We start from the raw sequence: 23,816 nt of genomic DNA on the forward strand, positions 1-23,816 counted from the left end.
ACAGATAACACTGAATCAACTATTTGACGCCAAAATACACGGTTCGAGACCGCATCTCTCCATCCTCGGATGCGCCCCACGCTCGCCAAGTCGTTCTGTACCTGGTCAGCCCACCTCGCTCGCTACGCTCTATACCGTCTCGTACCTGCCGGATCAGAAGCGAACAACATCTTTACCACCGTACTCTTCCGGCTTTAGCTACCTTTTGGCTGCTGCGCCATAGAGCTGGGTGGGCTCGTTGTTCATCCTTCGCCGCCACACACCATCTTCTTGCACACCGCTAAAGATGCTCCTGGTTGTCCAAGTTTCATGTCCGTAGTCCGGTCATATCAGCGTTTTGTACATGGCATATTTGGTGCGGTGGTAAATCTTTTTTGACCGCAGTTGCTTGGGGAGCCCGTAGTAGGCCCGACTTCCACAGATGATACGCCTTCGAATTTCACGTATAACATTATTATCAGCCGTCAGCAAGGATCCAAGGTAGACGAATTCATCAGCCACCTCGAAGGTCTATCGTAATCGTAACCGTCCCCGTCTATCGTAACACTGCTTCCCAGGCGGGCTCTGTCGCGCTCGGTACCGTCCACTAGCATGTGTTTTGTCTTCGGTGCATTCACCACCAGTCAATCCAGCTTTTGTTGCTTCACGTTTCAAGCGGGTTTAGAATTCTGCCACCTTTGCAAATGTTCGGCCGACAATGTCCATGTCATCCACGAAACAAATAAATTGACTGGATCTGTTGAAAATCGTACCCCGGCTGAAACACCCGGCTCTGCGCCGGCACAGGCACGGAAGCCCATCACCTTGTCTTAGTCCCGTCGCTATTCGAACGAACTGGAGTGTTCGCTCGAAATCTTCACACTGTTTTGCATCCACCGTTGCTTTGATCAGTCTGGCAAGCTTGATTATGCTAAAGTTGAAGAGCCAGCCTTTGATCCTCAACCTGCACATTCTCTTATTGATCGGCCACCAACCGATCACGCGCCTTTGCATACCGCCCATCACTTTGAAAGCTGTTCTCAGCTCGTGTGTGTTGCCACAGCTCTGGTAGATGGTATGATTACCTCTAAACGTTCACACCATTGATCCCCTCTAACAAACCTCCTGCACTGCAGCGCTACGATTCAGAATCCATGTTTCTTGAGCACATCGGCAAGTACCTATGCGTGTATGCGTTCCACGAATTGAGTTTCCAATCGCTAGTCCCTTTTAGTCGCGGTGATCTTCGCCGATTGTTCCGGTCCGTTTTTTCGATTTTCAATTTTATTTTGTGATATTGCATATTATACACAGTATGTACAATGTACCTATATGAAAAGTTCAACCCCGTACTACTGTTATTAGTTAAATTGCTTCAAAAATTTTTGAGAAAAGCTTTAGAAATTTATCCGAATGCTTTCCCGGGGCATTTTTTTCAAATATCATCATATTTCTTCGTGCAACCTTTATTCGCCTATTGGTTTTCACAAGGGTTTTCATAAACAAATATTAGCTTCCAACGAACATTTCACCACATATTGCAATATAGATACAATTATATAGCACATCAAATAAGGTACACCGGGGCAAGTTGAAATGCGGGGTAAGTTGAAACGGAAGCTGTAATTTGGATCGGAAATGACCCAATGCCCTGATTATTTTTTACAACAAACTACTCCCCTGAACGCACCTTCTGACTGCCATTCCCGGAAGATTGCAGCTACAAAAACGCAATTCCTGCCTATGTTTATTTTTCGCCCTTTGCAAAATTTTAACCAACTTTTTGACGTGCCAATAAAACAGGTCTCAAAATGATGTTTGGAAGAGTGCTTTCCTTAAATTTTCACGGTAGGTAATCATTCAATGTTGAACAAACATAATGATTATGAAAAATCGATGGGAGATCCGTTTTAATTTTTGTATTTCGGTCGTTTGAAATTGCTCCGCAATTTAAACCCATCGGGGCAAATAGAAATGTGTGGTGCGGGGCAAGTTGAAACAACGATTTAAAACGTCTCCCTCGCAATGTTTTTCTTCTAAAATTCAGATACTTGATAGTAAGCTTTTAAGGCAATGAAATGGAAAGTAGGCTTTGAAATTAAATCAACAAAAATCAAAAACAAGTTGCCACCCACCAAACGTGGAGTTTCTACCGCCATTGTTCTACAGGTAGAGCATAATTACACCAGAAGTAACTGTTTTTTAATTGCTAATTGCGAATCATTACAAAAGATAAGTGGACTACAAAACGAAGGGATCGCTTTTCAAGGTGCGTATTGAACTATTTACAATAATAGTTTGTTTAATCAGTCTGCTTCAAATTAAATATTTAGTTTAAAAATAGCTGTACGGATTATGATCCTTTGATTCAAAATCCGGGCGCGGTGGACGGATTTCGATTCAGGAGTAGTTGACTTAATTCATAATTTTCTCATGTTTTTTTGTAGTTTTTATGTGTAAATGTGAAACACTTCAAAAGTAGAAGCCTTAATGTTCCCTTGTCAATGACAAACGTTTCATTTGCATTCGATTTCTATAGTCTAGTCTAGAGTACGGATTTCGATGTCCCACGGTATATAATTATAAGTCTCACAGACTGTTTATTATAAAAAAAAATAACTTTATTCACTTTTAATTACATTAATATGGTTTCACTACTTAAGATCTAATTGTAACTAACACTTCCTACTCTGAATAAAGACTAACTGTCCGTTTTCTGATCGAACCCTATTTATTAATTAAATCTGTCTACGCTGCAATACCTGGCCAACGGGGTCGAACTCCTCCAAAACTGCTGACTACACTTGGTAACAACGGTGACTTGGTGGCGTGGTGACTCGGTGGCGCGATGATGTCTTAGCAAGGGCGGTTATGCTGACCTTGCTGGTTGATCGGAAAGGTTCACGCGTAACTCCTCCGGGGGGTAAGATTGGACGTCCTCGGACAATTTTGTAGAATTCTTAGAAGTTTTCTCAATTCTGGTTGCTTTGTCGTTGGTGTGAGGGTAATGAATCTTAAAGACGACTCGTTTCCTGTAAAGACAGATAATTGCTATTGCCAATGTTAAAACAGTGGAGTGTGAAAAACCGAAGAAAATTCAAAAGCCATCTTCTATGCTCGAATTGTTTGAGTTGTACGTGATCAATCCGTTTTCTGTTGCTCAACGTTTGCCAAGTTAACGTTGAAAAGTTTGATTGACTGATGATAGTCTTGTTGATAAGCAATCCTGGGAGTATTCCTTCCAAATGATTTGTTTGTATGGTTATCTCTTTGGAGATGAATGTCTGGTTGTCAATTTTGATGGTGCAATTGATGAAAACTATAAGATAATTTCCTGTTAATGCTCTATCATGCGGTCCGCAATTCGTGGTTAAATTCAGGTTCACTGCGTTGTTTACGAGTACTCTATTTCCTGATAAGAGTTGAAGATTCGTTTGATTTGTAGTTGTTGCGTTGCAATGGCTTACCATTCCCATAATTATCGGGTATACACAAGAGTCGATGAATGGTTTTGCTTCGTGTAGTTGCTGAACGGTGTTTTCTGGATGGTTTGTTGTAAAAGCTTCTTGTTAGACTTGATCACGTAGTTGGGGTGTTCGTTAGAACCGTGTTATTTGTGATCAATGGTAAAATTTCGAAAATCTTACAATCTCCATTCGTCTGTGGAAGTTCTAGAATGTAGAGCATCATCTCATTGGTACTGGCTATTTTCGGGGTGGCATAGTTAAGTGCGTCTTCAGGAAACCTTGTCGCAATTCCTTGTTTGTTGAGAATAGATTCTATCAAAAAAATTTCCTTGATTGTTAGTAGCTTGCTGTTCGGTAATGAAACTCGGGCTCGTAGAATGGCGTCTTCGATGTCTTCGAGAATATTGTTTGTTGCGTCCATGGATAGAAGTAAGATTATTGCGTCTATATCCTTCAGTAGTATGGTGTTCAAAGTTGTATGATGATCGATCAATGTATTCACTGTGTCCGAGATTTTCGTAATCCTTTCGTTTATAACATGGTTGATCTGTATCTGCTTGTTGGTCTCGTTGATTAACTCGTTGAAGGTGTTGTTAATGATTCTTAAGTCCTCTGCGTCTGGACTACCTGCGATCCACTTCCAAGCTGTCCCGACGGAGTCCCATCTCTTCTGTCTGCGAGTTTTCTGCAGGGGTTTTAGCTGATATAAGTTGTCTAACAGTTGCCTACTTTTCCGCGCAATTAAATTCGACATTGGAAGGGTTCTATCTATTTTCCTTGAGATATCTAATAATAAATTCACGTTTTCTTCTAACACAGTCAAATTTATCGGATGTATCACTTTAACAATACCTGTTTGAATATAACAATTTCGAACATGTAGCAATAAAAGAGGATCATGATTTAAATTTTTGATTTCCAAGTGCTGACAATTTGCATTCAAAATAATCGAAAATAGTATTAACTTCGTGTACATTTTTACTTTGTGTCTTCTGAATAATTAGAGGTGACTAACGCTCGAATGCTGTAACGAAATCAGAAAAAGAAGAATCGGATTATGAGTTTTATTTCCTAATACGTTTGATTTTACTTTTATGTCTTTTCACGTTTCTGTTATTTTTAAAAGTTTTTCCTTTATATCGTGTGCTGTCGTGGCTTTTTGCTCTAGGATCCAATTTCTTTCTAATATTTGGAATCAAAAATACATCTTGGTTTTCTGGAATTTCTGGAGGATCTTCCCTATTAACCTGAACTTGTTTACCTTTCTCTAAGTTAGCCTTAACTTTTTCAAATAGTTCTTCTGAATTATTGCGAATTGAATTTGGCTCTCCAATATTGTTATTATTGAATATAATTTCATTTGGGGTAAACTTAGTAACTGAATGAACTGAAGAGTTATAAAGAGAAATGGCTAACAGAACGATAGCTGTAGTACTAAGATCTGGAAATTTGTATTTGTTGGTGTTTACTATTTCAATAATTGTTGAGTGAGTTTTCTCTACTTGTCCGTTTGATTCAGAGCATGACGCGTATTTCAATTCTATGTGCAAATGGTCTAAATAGTTTTTGAGATCAATGGATCTGAAAATAGTTTCGTGATCCGTAATGATTTGTCTGGGTATTCCGAACGATGTAAAATATTGTGCAAGGGCGTTCTTAACGTCGATCAAGTTTTTCGTCTGCATTGGGATCATTTGAGCGTGTTTGGAAAATGAGTCTACAAAGGATAGGAAATTGTGTTTGTCTATTTGGAAAATGTCCATATGTATTCTATCGAAGGGTCTGTCGCAAATTGGTCTCGGAGAAAGCTTTATGTTATAAGGCTTCCTTTCATACTTGTGGGTGTTGCAAATTTTACAAGTTTTAGTTACTATTTTGATTTTCGAGGTCATTTTGGGAAAAAATAACTACGTTTAATTTGGTTTTCTACTTCGTTCACACCACGATGAGCGCGTTCGTGTTCTTTATTGATTATGGCGTCTTGTCGTTCTTTGTTTGTAACGTCTTCAACTTGTAATTGTGTAATTACGAAGTGTCCGGTCTCGTTGAAGTTTTTCTATAAGATTCCTGAATTGTTGGTAGTAGATTCTCGGGTGCCAGGATAGCGGATTGCTTTCCATTATGGTATTTCTTTAAAATATCTGTAACGGTATTTTCGTCGAAGTTTTGTCTGCATATTATTATTCGTCGAAAATGTTCAAAAGGGTTTCAGTAATGTCAGTACAGATTCAGGAGATCCTGAAAATAATTTGATTTCTATAGTAGTTTATAGGCCGCTCCGTGCAGTGGATGAAATAGTCATCTGATGTTTCCGCTGAATGGATAGTATCAACATCATCTTCTTCCGAGTTGGATGGGTTGCTTTGGTTATCCTGTGGTTCATCTTCTGGAATGGGGGGAAGTATGTTATTGAAATTCATTTCTAAATTGTCTTCTAATTTTCTGCTCAAAGCGTCGGCGACGACGTTTGTTTTACCTTGTTTGTATTTAATAGTATAGTCATAGTTTTCTAATGCCATTCTCCAGTTCAGAATCCTAGAATTTTTGTTGCAGTTTTTGATGTACTGCAAAGGTTTATGGTCCGTGAAAAGAGTGAACTGATTACCATGAAGAAATGCGTTGAACTTGTTCACTCCCCATACGATGGCAAGTGCTTCTTTTTCAATGGTGCTGTAGTTGATTTCACTTTTGGTTAGAGTTCTGCTTGTGAAAGCGATTGGCCTTTCCACATTTTCTTGAATTTGGGATAAAACAGCGCCAATAGCATAATTACTAGCGTCTGTTGTTAGGATAAAGGGCAATTTAAAGTCTGGGTACGCCATGATTTGGTCGGACGCAATAATGTTTTTCAATTTTTCAAAAGAAGTTTGGTAATCAGTGTCATCAGTGTTAACAGTCTGATTCTTTTTTAAAAACTTTGTCATAGGCTTAGTGAGCTTTGAATAATCTTTGACGAACCGTCTGTAATATCCTGATAACCCTAAAAATTGCTTAATTTGTTTTGGTGTTTGAGGAAGTTTCCAATCTAAAATCTTTTGTATTTTTTCTGGATCAGGCTTAATACCGTCCTCAGAGATAACGTGACCTAGAAATTTAGTTTCTCTGCGCATGAACTCGCATTTATCCAATTGGATTTTCAAATTGAATGATGCTAGTCTATTAAGAATTTTTGAAAGATTTTCCAAGTGGGTTTTCAAGTCTTTTCCGATAATTATAATGTCATCTAGATATACGAAACAGATAGTTCCTATGTATTCGCAAAGTATGTTATTCATTGCCCGCTGAGAAGTGGCGGGTGCATTCTTTAAGCCAAACGGCATCCTAGTAAATTCAAAATGACCTAAACTGGTGGAAAATGCTGTTTTAGGTTGGTGTGCTGGATCCATTTCAATCTGGTGGAAACCTGATTTCAGATCTAATGTGGTAAAGTAGATGGACTTTCCTAGGCTGTCTAATATTTCCTCAATTTGTGGTATTGGAAATTTATCACTAATCGTTTTATCATTCAGCTTTCTGTAGTCGATGACGACTCTAATTTTCTGTTTTCCGGAGGCATCTTTCTTCTTTGGGACTACCCAAATAGGAGATGAGTATGGACTAGTACTATGACGAATTATACCATTATCCAAAAGTTCCTGTATCTGTTCTTCGACGTCTTTTTTGTAAGCATGTGGATATCGATAAGATTTTGTATAGACGAGGGCATCATCAGTGGTAGCGATTTGATGTTTTATAATAGATGTTGCAGTCAATTTTTCCCTTGGTTTCAAAAGTACGCTTTGATTTTTCAGAATCGTTTCGAAGAGTCTATCCTTTTCAAGTGGTGATAAGTGTTCGGTACGTATTATTTTAGATAGTGTGTCTTTGTCAATTGAAGAGCATGGTTCTAAATCAACGGGTGTTATCGTTTCAAAATTATTTACTTTAAGGTCAAAATATCCGTTCACTAATGGATCAACTGAGTTTTTGTTACTAATTACTTTAACTATGGATTTTTTGTTGGTGGAATTATAAAGTCCTGGTTCAATTACTATCGATCTGTGCAGTTTCTGAAAGGTAGGGACAATCCAATCTCCATCTTTTGATGTATTAATTTCGAGGGTGTGTGAATATAATCTTCTAGCGGGGAAATACTTGTCAAACTGTATCTTTTGGTTATTGATGATAAGGATTTCCTTATTGTAATCGATTGTAGCTTTACATTTTGCCAAAAATTCAGAACCGATAATACCATCGATCGTCAATTAGGTTTGCCTTTCCTTTCTTATTAATTCTGTGGTTTCCTGAAATATTCTTTATTCTGGTGTCTTTCGTCGTGGTTATGTTTGTGATTATACCGGGACGTATAACATTTTTATTGGCCCCTGTATCTATTAAAAGTCTAATGGTCTGTCCTGTTTGTGAGTTTTTACTGGTCAAGTATGGTAGGTAGTTCAAGTTTCTCTTACTTTTTGCTGAGTCCAGCAAAAATTTAGGTCAATGTTTTCGTCTTCTGATTCTGATTCTGAGGATTTATCTGGTTCCGCGATTTCAGTATTGTATAATTGTTTCCTATTAAGAGTCAATTTCGATCTTGTTGAACCTATATCCATAGGTTGAGTTGATTCCTTATTTTCAAATTTTCTGTCTTGCCTGTCTTGTCTTTCGGTCTGTTCTTTTTTCTCATCGTTTCTGAAGTTCTTGTGTTTCTGTCTATTTCTTGTTGGAAGTTGTTCCATATTGGAAGCGGTAGCCTCTTTCGATCTAAATTTACAAACAAAAGCATAGGCAGCTTCCATGTCCTCTGGGCAAGCGGCCTGAGCGTAACCAAAGTACGGCTCTTTCAACCCGGCAAGAAATGCGGCTAGGGCATCTTCCTCAATAAATGCGTTGATCGCATCCCAGTTATCCTTGTACTTCTGTTTCTGCTTAGCCAAAGTCTTGATATTTTGCGTAATCTCCTTACACCTTGAATAGTATTTATGGATGGACATGGTGTCCATCATTTTGTTTTGCCAAAGTTGGCTCTTGTAAAATGTTAGCTCCTGCCTGTCGCCAAGAGCGTTGGTTAAAATTTCTTGAATTTCCTCGAATGTCTGAGGGTTTCCGCAAGACAAATTATATCTTTAGCTTTGCCTTCTATTTTGTGTATTACAGCAGACACATAGATGGCAAACTGATTTGGTGTTACTAGGGGTTTAAAAATTTCTAAAGTGTTTTCGACCGTTGTGAGCCAAGCAGTCAACTGCTTTCGGCTACCATCGAATTTTGGAATGACTTTAATTGGATCAGGAAGCTTAAAGAAGTCTTCCATCGTTCCTCTATTTTGTTGCGGCGTTGCAGCGACGTTTGGCTGGTTCAATGATAATGAGTTAATAGCCAGTTGTTGCAGATCTTGCCGTTCCATTAACTGTTGCATCATTTGACTAAGGTTACTCATCTGGGCGGAAATCTGTTCCATCGTAATGTTTTCTAAAGTTAGAGAGCAGATATCTGGGGTCTCTTCAACTGGGATATGAGAGAATTCACCAGAATCTAAACTGGAAGCTTCTGAGTCTGAGCTACTGTCGGTAATTTTAATTTGTACCTTTTTGAGCAGCGCTCGAACTTCTTTTAACGCTGACTTGGTTTTTGGCATCAAATTAAACCACTGAAAACCACAGTCAAATGCGTATGTGAGGGGGACAAAGAAAAATCTCTGTTTGTGAAGTAGTCAAGGAGCCCACTAAAAGTGTTGATTCGCTTCTCTCTTACTTGCCAAGAAGCCCACGTAAAGTGTTGATTCGCTTCTCTTAGTTTGCCTATCTGGTAGTACAAACTAACGACGTGAATGTTTATAAAAATATCACACACTGATGCCCGCTTTGCGGTTGAGTTGTACTGAATGAGGATAATTAAATAAAATTACTCACGATTTTATGCTGTCGTTGTGCGTAGTCCCGGCTGGACGGTGTTGGTTCTCCAAGTGTTCACTGCGGGGATCCTCAAGTCCTAAGCGGTTCACTTTTGATGATAAAGCTTCCCTGTGGTGCTTCGGATGTTTCAAGTATTTTGGAATACTTACCACGGAATCACTTCAATCACGGTTACTAATCGCAACTATTCCACTTTTTCATCACAAAGATCCAATCCAGCCACTTCCGAACGCCTGCGCCAATTATAAGTCTCACAGACTGTTTATTATAAAAAAAATAACTTTATTCACTTTTAATTACATTAATATGGTTTCACTACTTAAGATCTAATTGTAACTAACACTTCCTACTCTGAATAAAGACTAACTGTCCGTTTTCTGATCGAACCCTATTTATTAATTAAATCTGTCTACGCTGCAATACCTGGCCAACGGGGTCGAACTCCTCCAAAACTGCTGACTACACTTGGTAACAACGGTGACTTGGTGGCGTGGTGACTCGGTGGCGCGATGATGTCTTAGCAAGGGCGGTTATGCTGACCTTGCTGGTTGATCGGAAAGGTTCACGCGTAACTATATATTGATATGAGACAATTGAATGGACCATATTTAAGTTTATTTTTTGAATAAAAGAATATCAATATCTGGAATGTGACTTTAATGCGAGTTTGGGATTTGGTTTTAAAATTGTTAGAACAAAGCCTACTATGCTATCAGTTTTTCTTAAACAGGAGACAATTTTAAGCTAGTTTCTAGAAAGAAAATCAAAATCATCAAAAAATTACATGGGACTCTTATGCGAATTTAGTCACCTTTACAACCTCGTGCATCTTGAGTCGCACTGAGTACTTATATTGTGATTTTAATACGGAAAAAATAGCTTATCTATGCATGTAGCGCAGTGTTTCAACTAGCCCCGATACGCGGGGCAAGTTGAAACGATGCACATAAAATGGTAATTTCAATATACAAAATATTTATAAAAAAGTTTGGTGATGTTGCTTATTTTTTATATATAATCTTTGGCCCGAACTAGCAAACACCGAAAACGGATTCAAAATTTATTAAAAAGTGATTTTTTTATAGCACTTCAAAGTTCAACTTTGAAAAAACCGTTTCAACTTGCCCCGGTGTACCTTACTATACATTTTGAAATCACTGAAGTTGGAACACACACAAAAAACTGAAGTTTTTTGGAGTGGATAACTTTTACAATGTTAAACTTCAAGTATGACGTGGCATGATTTCGCTCGACATTCTAAAAAATACCTACATCCGAAACATTGTATCCAAAAATCGTTGTAGAACAAGGCACTGAAAATCAAAAATTCTTCTGAATCCCTATTCATATTCAATGAGCTCGAACACCTTCTATACGACTTAAATGTTCAAGAAGTCGTAAATTCCTCATCAGAAAAATGCAGGACCAAACGAAAATATTACTCAAACTGCCCGTAATGAAAGCATCGGAAATACCACATACCTACACACTGGAGGAGTAAAACAAGAAATATACCTTCCGACCAGCAACCATCTAAATCACCAATTACCTCACTGAAAACACTGATTTACAATTAGATAACACGTGTTATCAAAGGCACTTACCTTTTCACATCGATCCCGGTTATGATGAGTATAATTTTTGTTTCGTGTTTCATGTTTTTGCTAATGGAGTTATCACACAATCGACAACAATCAACACTTCCATTTTTATTGCAGATAGCTCAAGCTGCGCTAATGGGATGAATCAAATCTGGGATTTGTGATGAAAAAAAGCTATTTTTTATTTTCACTCCATAGATCTCTTTATGATACAATCATAATTCATGTAAGGAGATCTATGGTTCACTTATGGAAAACCTCTTTAGTCTAAGTTTAACGATGACAACACCCATAAATGGAGGCAGCGAATAATGTCCAAGCGATTGATTACCCTTTCCATGGCCGCTGCGAGTTTTAGGGCTTGCCTATAGGATATGGTGGGATTTGACAATGGGCTCTGTTTAACTTTTTTTAAAAAGCTGATTGTCTCCGGATCTCCAGGAAATCCAGGAGGAGATTGGCCGGCTGAAGAACAACATAGCCCCTGGGGCTGACCAACTACCAGGAGAGCTGTTTAAACACGGTGGTGAGACACTGGCTAGAGCGCTGCACTGGGCCATTACCAAGATTTGGGAGGAGGAAGTTTTGCCGCATGAGTGGATGGAAGGTGTCGTGTTTTGTCAAATTCCTTATGTGGAATCCTCCTGCCGCATGTACCTTCTTTACTTGAAGAATCAAGTCCACGGCTTCTTCAACGGTATCACAGCTCTCAAGAAGATCATCGACGTAATGGCTTCTTAATATGGCGTCAACGGCTCGTGGAAAGATCTCAGCATGTTTATTTGCATTCTATTTTTAATTAACTGCGCGGAGCTCGGAGAACAACACGAACCAAAAGTTGCCTCATCCATGACGAAGATATCCGGTTTCTCCTTCGATGATTTTCGGAAAAGGAAACATTGTGCTGATTTATCTTGATCTCTGATGTAGAACTAATGATACATTTCTTGTATGTCCTCCACGACAGCTACAGATCGCTAAACGAAACGACCCAGAACCGCTGGCAATGGAGTCAACAAATCTGATCCTTTCAATAGCATACAATTCAAACTGACATTATCAACAGTAGCACTAGCATCCCAGATTAGACGTACTTTTTTGGCTTCTTAGGGTTTACCACGACTCCCAATGGCAGCAACCACATTCGTTTTGGATTCATTTTTTCCACTTCAGCTGGTGAAGCTTTGTGCGCATATCCCTTACGCTGATACTCCAACATTTGATTTCGAACGTTGTTGTAGAGATTCTCATCTTTGCTCAATTTTCTTTCCAGGCACTGCAATCTACGGAGAGCCATTTCGAAACAATTTGAAAACTCGAATTCGTCATAGCGCCATAGTAGACCGGTTTCATAACGGTTGGATACCCGTACGGTTGTAGCTTCCAAAATACCTTTAGCACGCTTTTCCTCGTCTGATTCAGGGCGACAGATTTCAGTGCCGACAGCGTCAGCAGCAAAATATGACTTGACCAGTTGGTGCAAATCCTTGGTGCCGCTTTCAAATATGGGCCATCCAAGACGACACTTAACAGCAACAGGTACTCCAATCTGGCCTTCTCTACTTCTCGAAGACACCAATAGATGAGCGTTATTAGAACCTATCAAGATTCGAGGAACTACATGCGTGTAATTCAAGATTGGAAATCCTTCCAAATGACAAAACTGTTTTGTCAAATGATTTGTATAAATCGAATCACCTTCGAAATTGATGTTCGGAAGTCGGATCAGAAGCAGACTGCCACATATTCCCGTTAAACTGGATGATGAAGCTGTGCGAGACTTCGATATACTCCAAAAAGAGAAGGGAAAGAACTATTCTGATAGGACTGGCAACACGGGAACGAGGAGAGAGAGGGGGAGTTGGGTAGAAGAGAAAGGAAGAGGGACATGTGAATAAACGGGAGTCTGAATTCGGAACAGTTTTAGATACGAGGAACAAGAATTAAATCCGAATAACCACAAGTCTACAAATGATTTATCAGTGAAGCAAGGATCAATGTTTGAACGAGTTTCAATGCAATCACTTCAATATTTATCCGATTCTACTGTTGCAGACGGAATACGAACCATATTCATTAAGAAAGCAATCAAAAAGTTTTAATCGCGAAACGGTAATTTTAAATGTTTCATAACCTTATTCAATATAGTTCAATATGACACTTGGCAAATATGGACCAAACAGGTCTGTGCCATACCAGCAGAAAAGAAAAAAATCCAGATCAATCCACCTAGCGTTGGTGGTGCTTTTCTCGCGCATTAAAAAAAATAAGAAAAACAAATAAGAAACGTCGAAATAGCACTTTCGGGGGATAGATTTTACTGTTTCCATCAATTCATATGGATTTGCGGTCATTTGAATACATTACTTCAATCTTCGAAAAAAAATTTTTTTCGTTTTTGGCAAACAAAAATTTTCACGTGGGGATCCCTTGGCAGAAAAACAATGTTTTTTCAATAACTTTGGAACGCAATGACCGATCGGGCCAATTTTCAGTAGGAAACAACTAGACCGCAATCCGCGTCGATTGGTTGCGAGCAAATCTAATAATGATAAGTACCAAAAAGTGTGTCTCACATTTTTGTACACACACATACAGACATCACCTCAATTCGTCGAGCTGAGTCGATTGGTATATAACACTATGGGTCTCCGAGCCTTCTATCAAAAGTTCGGTTTTGGAGTGATCCTATAGCCTTTACGTATACTTTGTATACGAGAAAAGCAAAAATCAAGTGGGACTATTTTCAACCACAAATCATGCGTCCGTGTTCGTGAGCGGCACCAACATTTCAAAAGGGCGAAACTGCTTTTGTAAACAAGAGCTTCTCACGTCGCTGGTGGGTAATTTGAGCCCACCCACGCAATCCAACACCACTGATGGAAGCAGTGGATCCTCTTCTTTCATTGCATGGCGCTGGATTGCGTGGGTGGGCTCAAATTAGCCCACCAGCGACGTGAGAAGCTCTTGTTTACAAAAGCAGTTTCGCCCTTTTGAAATGTTGGTGCCGAATTTTCGGCGAGAGACTAATAATTAATTCAGCCGGGCCGGTAAACAGAGAAAAATGAGAGATAGCTTGCGTATCTGCATAATATTATTATGGATATTCTGCCTATAGGCTTGCATTATCAACAATATCATTTTAAAGCAAAGACTCCAAGTGATCGAAAACTTTCGACAATGCTTTGATTATTGAAGAAAAAGATCGATCGATGGACGTGAGTGAGTACGAGCCCAAAATATTGAAGGAATTCAAAACGTTTGATATCTTGTTTCAATGTTTTCCTGGTTCACTCAACCAGACGAGAGCAGTCAAGTGTGTGTGCGTGTTTTATTCGGCCCTACTGTCTTCTATAGGGTCTGTTAGAATCTGGATATCTGATATCCATTATTATTGAGTTTTTTAGATTCTCATTTGTAAAAATAAAGTTGAAAATTCCGCAGATACAACAGCAACAAACTGAAATCATGGAGAACAAAAAGTGAGTTGGTAATCTACAGCATACTGCACATTTATTACTATTTACGGTTTGTTTAGATCACAGAGAGGTCCGAGGACAACTAAAGAGCAATTCAATATGATGGTCAGCACGATGCAGAAGTATCCCGTTGTGGCAATGGGAGTCAAACATGTTGATGGTAATCCCTATGCACGCGAGCAGTGTAAAAGCGTTTGGATTGATTTGGCGCAACGACTGAACGACATTGGACCACCTAATCGCAGTATCCTAGTGTGGCAAAAGGTTTGTTTCCAACTGGATCTTTTACTAACAGTAGAAAGAATGAACAATGAACTATTGAGGAAGACTGTATTCTTTTTTTTTATTTCAGGTGTGGAATGATCTCAGACTTAAAGTGAAAAAAAGACATGATCCTGAGAATGTAGTTCGAGTCAATCGTGCGAGCAATCTACAGAGTCATGAGTTAGCGGTTGGCAAAATCCTAGGGTGGAATAAAAATGAAAACCATCAAGGTAGATTCGATACCACGAAAGTGAAGGCCTATTAATACCAAAATCAATTTTCTAGGTACATCCTTCGTCGCATCACCAGAATCGTCGTTCGATGAAAATCAAGATAACGATACTTCGACCTCCGATATCATTGTAAAAGAAGAATCACGTTGTTCTTTGGAATCACAAATATCAGAAGAAAACATAACAAAACCACTTGGTACAGGAAATCCCGATTGTCCCGACCCACTGATCAACCCGCAAGAAAGTCCCGGCAAGATTCGAAAAGCAAACAATTCTCCAGTTGTTCGTGATGCCGACCAGAAAACACTGCTCGAACAACAAAACGAATTGCTGGAAGTGTTAGTAGAAAACAGCAATCAGCAAGTCCAATATATGCGAGAATCGTTAAAGTTGCAAAAACAAAAATTTGAATTCAAACGAAAACACCTGGAAACGATGGAGAAAATTAAGCAGGACGAGCTAAAACTCCGCGCCCAAATGTTGGAATGCCGTAAACTGGAACTAGAATTAAAACGCGCGGCGAACGACGATGAGTCTGATTGAATGTATAGGTTGGTTCGATATTTTAAAACCACCCAATTTTTATAATTTGACAGTGCAAACATTAATCACGAACTGAATCTTTGAATAGATAGATCAAAATCTAATCCACATCTAACCCATTCCAATAGGTATTCAAATTTATTCCATAAAACTTATCGAGCAAAAAGAAGAAAAAGGTAGGGTTCCATTTGAGCTACACGGTTGATTTAAGTGAGAACAATCGTCACTCTATATTGCGAAGGATGGAGTCATTTGGGGTAACGTTTGTGAACATTGATTATCAGGTATGAAGTAACAGAACGATGTGTTTCAATATGAAATTCTGGGCAGTTTAAGCAGTTCCTGAACAGTATCGCCAAAAGCTGGACGAGATGATAGAAGATACAAACGGATCTGGTGTCGCCGAGAGTAGTTGGAGAATATCCACAATGCAATGACTACAACAAAAAGTGTCAGGCATTGTCCAACGACGGCAACGAAATATGTAGTTGATTTGGTTAGAAGTATCAGCGAGTATCGGACGAGAAAAACACTGCCAGGAGTCGGATGGTAATGCCTGTTATCCGATTTAACGGAGAACGGATTAACAAGAAATAAATCCTCCATTGAAAGAGAAGCCAGCACGAAAAACATGGATAGAATTGATTTGCGGAAGTCTTAAGCGCAATGATCAAGAGTGTAATTTGCTAATACACTTGATAATGGTAGCAGCCAGGTGGAAAAAGCACTTCGACTTTGTTGAAACCTGAGGACTTTGTAACTGCGCATCTCATTTAAATTATTTTTGATTAGTTATATTACATTGGACAAGGAATTCGGAAAATTATTGCTCCTAACAATTACCCTACCGTCATAACTAGCAACTAAGGTAACCATTTATTCCTTGAAAATGTCTTGCAATTGAACAGTTTTGGCTGGTTTCGTCTCAACATGCTTGGCTGCAATAGTTGATGGCTGTTGCTCCTGTGCTGTCGAATCCGCAGTTTTTTCTAGTTTTAGCTGTCCCAATTTTTCATCCAGCATTTCCTGGGCCGTTTCGAATACTTTCTCCTCATCTAGCGCTCCTTGTTGTTGTAACTGATTATAAATCGCAATAAAATGCTGCGAAGCGGTCTTATTTCGCGCGTCGGAAAGATTCGTTAGGTATCGGTTCTGCTGCTTGTGAAACTTCCTGTGGGATTGTAAATTATTATTTATGATATTTAAGAAACCGACAAACCCCGTTCAAACGGCAATGCTTCAGTTTTAACTAGCTATCTTAACTTAAGTGCCTAATTGGTCGCTCGAAAATGGAACGCCAACGCGTTTTTGAGTCATTGCCTTTTAAATTTAAGCTACTTTTTAATTTTGTTTTGTCAAACTAAAAAGTACCCAATTACAAACAACAAATTAGGCTTTCCTTACCAGCCCTGCAATACTCACGCACGAACGGTATCCTCGGCGTAGAAAACCGGCCTAACAGAAATATTCGAAGGAGGGCGATCGAAACGGGGTTCCTCTTTGGGTGGAAATGCTTGCACCACGTCGTACCAGAGGGGTCGGTCATCCCATTTCATGGCACCGGAGCGTAACAGTCCCTGGGTTCTGGTATGCGAGATTGTGTGAATAATGCAATCCTATATCGTCGGCAAATGGATTGTTCCCTTACCTGGTGACAATGGTTCCGATTTTTTCCAAACGACTACTAGCCATTTTCAGAGGAAACTAAATTGCTTCAATACGAAGAATTTAGCACTTATGTGGTTTATAAAGTTTTACTAAATTAACAAAACTTCCAAAATACTCCCTCATGTACCCACGACACGATTACGAAAGTGTTTTGACGGTTTTGTACTTTTTCTTTTTGATATTTTTTGAGAATGAAAGAGAAATGTCAAACTGAAAACTCATAAAAAATATACGATCAACTGTGATAAAATCTCGAGACGACCCCTATACAAAAGATATTTTAGTTATTGGGTGGTTTGCACAAAACTTCACGCGGTCTATGCCAGATGAAAGGAACAACCGCGGTCTAAGCATAGACCGCGGTGTGCTATCTGTCAAAAATTTGTAAACATCTTGTAGTGTTGTTTTTGTTTTTCTGGCCGGTTCTCAAGTAAATAAATATTCAGAATGTATCCAAACCGTTCAGTGCTTGATTGAAATTATGTAACAAAGAAAAATGCCTCACGAAGACATAATTCATCGCGTAAAAAATAGACATGCGAGCGTGAATACAGTGTACCATTGCTTGTACGCGTATTATTTCCTTGGAATGAATCGTGCAGCCTTAGCAAAGACGTTCGGAAAATCCAAGTCCATCGTATGCAGTTGGATACGCAAATATGAACGAGACGGGTTTTTTTCACGGAAGCTCCGAAAGCAGGTTTATCGGCGATTTGGTGTTGAACAGCGACAATGGCTATTGGATCTTTACTATAAGAAACCGGTGATTTTCATAGATGAAGCACGTAGTCGTTTCCTGAACCATTTTAAAACATCTATAAGTGCTGCTTCGGTTATCCGCATTTTGAAATCCGCTGGACTTACCTGTAAAAAAAATGAGCGGCGAGCGATTCAAATCCGAAAGGCTGATATACTCAGGTATGTCTTCTTATTCTGAATAGGCAATAACAAGTACTCAATGGATTTGTCTTTTAATCATCGGTTTCAGGTATGCCGATGAGCTGGATGCATTCAAGTGGGAATTACATCAAATTGTTTTCATTGATGAAGTTTCTTTCGATTCCCGAGACATGCTACGGAATTACGGATATGGGGTGAAAGGCCAAAAAATCATTTATCGTGGTGAGTTTAACCGTCGCCCACGTGAATCTTATTTATGTTTCTTGGGACAAACCGGAGTGCTGGAGTCATACAGAACGGAAGGAACATTCACACGTAAGAAGTTTTTCGAGTGTATTCGGAAGTTTGCGATTCAGAGTGGAATGGCAGAGACGTATCCAGGACGACACTCCATCTGGGTAATGGACGGTGCACGAATACATTGTGATAGAAACATCATATTGTATTTGCGATCATTGGGAATACTACCGATATTTTTACCTGCATATTGCCCAATGTTTAACCCGATTGAGGTAATTTTTGGAATTTGTAAAAAATATCTTAAAAGACACTACACCGAAAACAGTAAGAAACCATTATCTGTGACAATAACGGAGACTTTCGTTAAATTTAGAAATTACTCTTGTACGAAACTCTTTCACAAATGTGGATATGTTCATGGAGGCCATTTTGATCCCAATATCGGCCTCGATCAGTCTCTCAATGATTTTGGATTCGAAATAGGCAAATAAATTATGAGAAAGAATAATTTGTTTTATTTTTCATTCAAACTTTATTTCAGTTAACTATGATCAAAATCCATCATATCTCCAACCTCTTCGCTCAACCGTTTGCTTAAAATCGACTCTTGTGGCGTCGTGGCGCTTTGCATACCTTTCAACATATCATTGCACATGTTCAATTTGTCTTTCAAACCTTGAGCCAATAGTTTTACTTCTAGAGCAAAGTTAGTCAGCTTTTCTGACTGCTCGAACAAAGTTTGAACACTTGGAGTTAGGTTATCCACAATATTCTGTGCAATAATCATACCTTCACGAATGCATTCTGCTCGGCTTCCTTCGGACACAGGAAGAGACCAGAACATAGTCCTTAATTCTGTGGGTGGTAGCTGCGTCATCAATTCTACCTGCATGTGTGCTGGTGATGCATAAATCCAATTGGCCCACTGAATCCATCCAGAGTCGTGGCTTTTCAAATGGGAGTTTTTAGACTTCAACTCCTGAACCAGTTCTTCAAGGATAATATTGCTTGGTGCTCCAGCTCTGTCCGTATCCTTAGGTTGTAGTAGACACTTGTTTACTTCTTCCCAGACCGCCACGGAACTGATGGATAGTGAATATGCAAATGCGAATACGTTTATAACCTTTTCTCTCCAATTTAGCATGATTTTTCCTTCTCCCAACTGGTCCATTTTAATAATATTTTTCCGCTTTGAATCTCTCAGGTAAACAAATTTATGGATGTCACGAATGTCTGGTTGATCCTTTACTGACCAAGACACTTTAATTCCGTTCGCTTCGTGTACATCGATTTCCCGGCACAGATGAGGTTTAACATAATTCCAGATGCACTCTTGCACTTCAGAGAGGCTATCTCCAGAAACGGTCTCAGGAACATTCGTTTTCTCGTTGATACATACACCAGTTTTCTGCCGCGGATACTTTTTCAGCACATAATTCGCAAGAAAGAAAAACTTTTTTTTCACTGATTTTTCCACAACTTTGCTTTCCTCTTGGCCCGAACCATCGATCGTCGAATCGTGCTGGGTACAAAACAGGTCCGTACTGTTTTCACATATCGCGGATCCGTTTTTATCGTCGTCCTGACAGTCGTCTATGATGAAGGGATCCTTATCACTTCCTGGCAGCGATTCGTCTATTAGGTACTCTTCTTCCACGGCTTGCCACTCATCAGAATTGTCGTCCTCTTGATCCATTTCACTATACCAAAATTCAATGAATAAATAAATTTACAAATGCAAGAGAATTCATGTTGAAATTTACCCGTGATTTTAATCTGCAAATCGGAAATCGGTCTCTTTTTCTTATACATAAAAATAGTTCACAGAAAATCGACTTGAATTGATGACATTTCTGTTTGTTTTGGTGGCGCAGCATCAAAGCAAGTGTTGCCAATACCAGGGAAATGATAACAATCATCTATACGTTTTTTTAATTCTTACTTCAAATCTGATAAACGATCTTGCAACCCTGATGCGACGGTTCAACCAAGTTATGTGATTTGCAACACGGCGTGCAAGTTTCAATGAATCTGACAATACTAGATGAAGATTGTCGCTACTGTTCCCTTTGTTCTGCTGTCCGAAACATGTGTGGTACATACCTGTCAAATCGTATGGATTTTCCTTCTTTGACATTTAGCTCCCCTATCCTCGCCAGCAAAAGATGTTCCGGACAGCGACGACAGCGACAATCTTTATCTAGTAACTAAAATATCTTTTACCCCTACCGATGTGTATCCAAATGAGTGTCTAGTAAATATAGACGAATCCAAGTAAAAATAAGAAGAAGACACACGACGGTGTTAACTTTGACAGATCCTACAGCTCAGCATAGGGAGATCATTTTAAAATGCTTATAATAAATTCTAGACAAAATGTAATTAAAATCTGATTGATGTACGGTACGGAAAAAGTTCCGAATTACATATCTGGAAGCTTATCTCAATTTTTTGATTTTTTCCAAAAACGTATCTATCATACAGTTCGGAACTTTTTCCGTATCATACATCAATCAGATTTTAATTACATTTTGTCTAGAATTTATTATAAGCATTTTAAAATGATCTCCCTATGCTGAGCTGTAGGATCTGTCAAAGTTAACACCGTCGTGTGTCTTCTTCTTATTTTTACTTGGATTCGTCTATAGGAACGAAATGCGTTCATATTTTATTTATGCACTTGTTCTCGCACCGGTTGTTTCTATCAAGGTTGTTGAAATGCAATCATGCTTCGCACCGGTGGTGAATATCCGGTTGCTATTGAGGCAAACACGGAAATAAATAAAATCAGGAAAAAAATATTATTTATTTTCAAATCTTTCAGAACGCGCTCCAACTTTTGTAATATAAACACCGACGAACCGACGTGTCACCCCATGGAAAATAATTCAAATTTGCTGCCCACGACGCCATGATGAAAAATCATCGAACACTAGTGCCACCACCATAATGGCTCGCGAAGTTTTCGTAGCTCAGCCACCAAACTGCGTGTATTAACATTGCAGCGGAGTTGTGTCTTAGCTCATTTGACAGGAGCGATCGCCGGCAAAAGCGAATGGCCGTTAAAAAGTGTGGGACAATCAGAGAGCGCTAGTGACACGTCGGTTCGTCGGTGATATAAATATGTGCATATATGCATTTTGTGATTATCAGATTAGCTAGACACACATCTGCTAGGTGGCGCTAGCTTATATGCAATAATTTAGTGAGGTGGATATCTCGAGATCTATAAAACTTAGAAAGATTTTGTCTCCTACAAAGTTGTTCGGGTAGCCATAACATTTATGACTAGTTTAGTTTGGAATTCATACGCATAGCGGCGCTAGTGTATGAGAAATTACCTGTTAGGTTAAATATTTCTGAATCCGTTAGAGTTGAAAAGTGGCCCTTCTACAAAGTTATCCGAATTATCTGTTAGGTTGGTTATTATGTAAGATTTAAAAGGGTAGTCAAACCTGGGTGGTGCGGATAGAATCGATTTGGTTGTCAAACTGAAGCCAAAATTTGCTATTGTGCCGGAGCCAAACATTGAAGATTGTGGTTATGTTCGTTTCTGATCTAATATTGAGAAGTATTGTTATTATTTGGTGAAAAAATAAAAATTAACTTTTTTTGAGTTTTGTATCCTTTGTAACAAATATTCTCACATTATATTTCGAGTGGAAAATAAGTAGGAATGCAACTAAAAAGCACTCGTTACGAAATTTCTTGAGATTCAGCAGCTGATTGTAGCATGAATGTATGTAAACAAACGTTAAGTCATGTAGAGTCTAGCGCATTTGTGCGCCCTCATTTAGCGTGGAAAGAGAAATTCGAAGAGTGGGAAATGTTTGACAGCCGAGTAACTGCAAAATGATTTTGTTTATGGGAGTGATTTCAAAATATCCCTCTACTCCCCGCATAATTCTAAACCATTCATAGACGATATCTCTCACTGTTGTCGACCTTTTCTGTTAATGTAAAATAACCATACATTTACATTCTGTCAAATGGTTTTGACCTCATCACAAAAGGTTATTAGCCGAATCACCATGTGTTGAATGGGTTGTTAAGTTACGTTACCATAAAAAAATGGCCATTTTCTCATACAAAATTTTCGCTCAACTTCATACACGCAAAAAAATGTTGCGGTCGAAACTACCATTCCGAGGGTTAATTTAAGAATACGCACCGACGATTTTCAGCAGACAACAAACCCGTTTGATTTTACCATGCGCGCAGTAAAAATCAACTGTGGTCCTGGTGGAATGTTGTTGCATCAACTGAATCAGTGGTGAATTTGTCCGAATGTGTGGTTAATTTAACTGAAAATTTGTGGTTGTTTTAAAAACATGGCGTAGTCTACAAAATAGTAACCGTTACCATGGAATTTTTCTCAGTGTACCAAGCAGTTGTAATATTATCCCTTTTCTAGAAGCTGAACTGCAACCCATACTGTGAAGTAATTTTTGGAGAATATAAAGGAAAAATAGTTTATTGCATCTTTTATGTTTATGCCAAAATTAAAAATAAGTACTTTTGGAATGAAAAATGAAAAAAGGTAATTAGTTCTTCTCATTTTTATTAAAATCACAATTTTAATAGATTACTGGAATCATTATACTTCGATGAAAAAAAAATGTAATCCACACCGTCATTTCCAGATCTTCTTTTGTCCACTTCAGCATGCACCGCTGTTTGACCTGCTGAGTGACGCGATAACTACCGCATCAAGCCACTCCGTCACAGGACTCTGCTGAGATCCTGTAGTAGAATCCACCTCTATTCTTAAAACGGAAACTTCCGGAAAAAGGTTTATTATTTCCATTTAATTTTTCGCCGGTCACCGAAGTCATCTAGAAAGATTTATAAGAAACTTAAATGTGATCAAGCTAAACATTTTATATTTCTTACCTAAAATCATGCTACATGATGTATTTTATGAGGGCTCCTGTTGAACGGAAGATTTGGGTTTCTGAAAGTTAAAAATATTAATTTATTTCAGTATAACATTAAAAACAAACTTACTTTTTCCATCACGACCAGTCTGTATATAAACAAAGATGGCAGTTGAATCAAGCGAAAAAATGACTGAAAATTCCCACATGCACACTAATGTTGATAACTGTAACAGATGCAGTAGGTTTAACCTGAAACGGTATGATGTTTCAACGTATGTGTGACATGCTTGAAAACTATGGAGAACAAGTAATTATGCTCAGACAGTATACTGAAAGGTCACAGCTTGTTAGACGATCCATTTGAAATTTCATATCATTTATTGAATCAAAAATATCAAAGGCGGAATACGATAAAAATTCTTGGACAACAAGACATGAATTGATTATTAGAGATAATGTAGAGTAATTGTTATATAGAGTGAAACAATGAAAAATTACTAGAGTGCGACATTTACTCAATCATAATATAAACGGTGAAGACACGTATTAAATTTCGTATTTAGTTATAACAATTTGGCACAATGTTTTCCACTATGCGGGTCGCTTGAGCGCAGAAAAGCGGTTCTATCCGCAGCACCCAGAGTCAAACCAGAAGTTTTGTTTGAAAC

General features: G+C 38.7%; 4 protein-coding genes and 1 long non-coding RNA gene across 5 annotated transcripts; 2 read left to right on the top strand and 3 right to left on the bottom strand.

The window, feature by feature from the left end:
- The first annotated feature begins 13,956 nt into the window (after window positions 1-13,956).
- On the top strand, window positions 13,957-16,170 carry LOC134224971 (uncharacterized). Its single transcript, XM_062704675.1, has 5 exons — window positions 13,957-13,991; window positions 14,371-14,423; window positions 14,480-14,684; window positions 14,773-14,914; window positions 14,970-16,170. Exons 2-5 carry the CDS (start codon window positions 14,410-14,412, stop codon window positions 15,458-15,460), a joined length of 852 nt encoding a protein of 283 aa, XP_062560659.1. The 5' UTR covers window positions 13,957-13,991; window positions 14,371-14,409; the 3' UTR covers window positions 15,461-16,170.
- Window positions 16,171-16,313: 143 nt separating this feature from the next.
- On the bottom strand, window positions 16,314-17,305 carry LOC134224979 (small ribosomal subunit protein mS23-like). The gene is made up of 3 exons (XM_062704689.1): window positions 17,109-17,305; window positions 16,883-17,044; window positions 16,314-16,631 (listed from the first exon to the last, which is right to left on the bottom strand). The coding sequence occupies exons 1-3, from the start codon at window positions 17,150-17,152 to the stop codon at window positions 16,337-16,339; spliced, it is 501 nt and encodes a 166-aa protein (XP_062560673.1). The 5' UTR covers window positions 17,153-17,305; the 3' UTR covers window positions 16,314-16,336.
- A 124-nt stretch (window positions 17,306-17,429) lies between these two features.
- On the top strand, window positions 17,430-18,858 carry LOC134224963 (uncharacterized). The gene is made up of 2 exons (XM_062704664.1): window positions 17,430-18,046; window positions 18,117-18,858. Exons 1-2 carry the CDS (start codon window positions 17,625-17,627, stop codon window positions 18,757-18,759), a joined length of 1,065 nt encoding a protein of 354 aa, XP_062560648.1. The 5' UTR covers window positions 17,430-17,624; the 3' UTR covers window positions 18,760-18,858.
- Window positions 18,810-20,115, bottom strand: LOC134224960 (uncharacterized). The gene is made up of 2 exons (XM_062704653.1): window positions 20,032-20,115; window positions 18,810-19,968 (listed from the first exon to the last, which is right to left on the bottom strand). The coding sequence occupies exon 2, from the start codon at window positions 19,962-19,964 to the stop codon at window positions 18,810-18,812; it is 1,155 nt and encodes a 384-aa protein (XP_062560637.1). The 5' UTR covers window positions 19,965-19,968; window positions 20,032-20,115.
- Window positions 20,116-22,796: 2,681 nt separating this feature from the next.
- Window positions 22,797-23,511, bottom strand: LOC134208332 (uncharacterized). Its single transcript, XR_009978617.1, has 3 exons — window positions 23,276-23,511; window positions 23,162-23,222; window positions 22,797-23,103 (listed from the first exon to the last, which is right to left on the bottom strand). It is a non-coding gene; the product is annotated as an uncharacterized LOC134208332 (long non-coding RNA).
- Between the last annotated feature and the right edge of the window lie 305 nt (window positions 23,512-23,816).

This window comes from Armigeres subalbatus, chromosome 1 (assembly GCF_024139115.2).
Source record: "Armigeres subalbatus isolate Guangzhou_Male chromosome 1, GZ_Asu_2, whole genome shotgun sequence".
NCBI lineage: Eukaryota > Metazoa > Arthropoda > Insecta > Diptera > Culicidae > Armigeres > Armigeres subalbatus.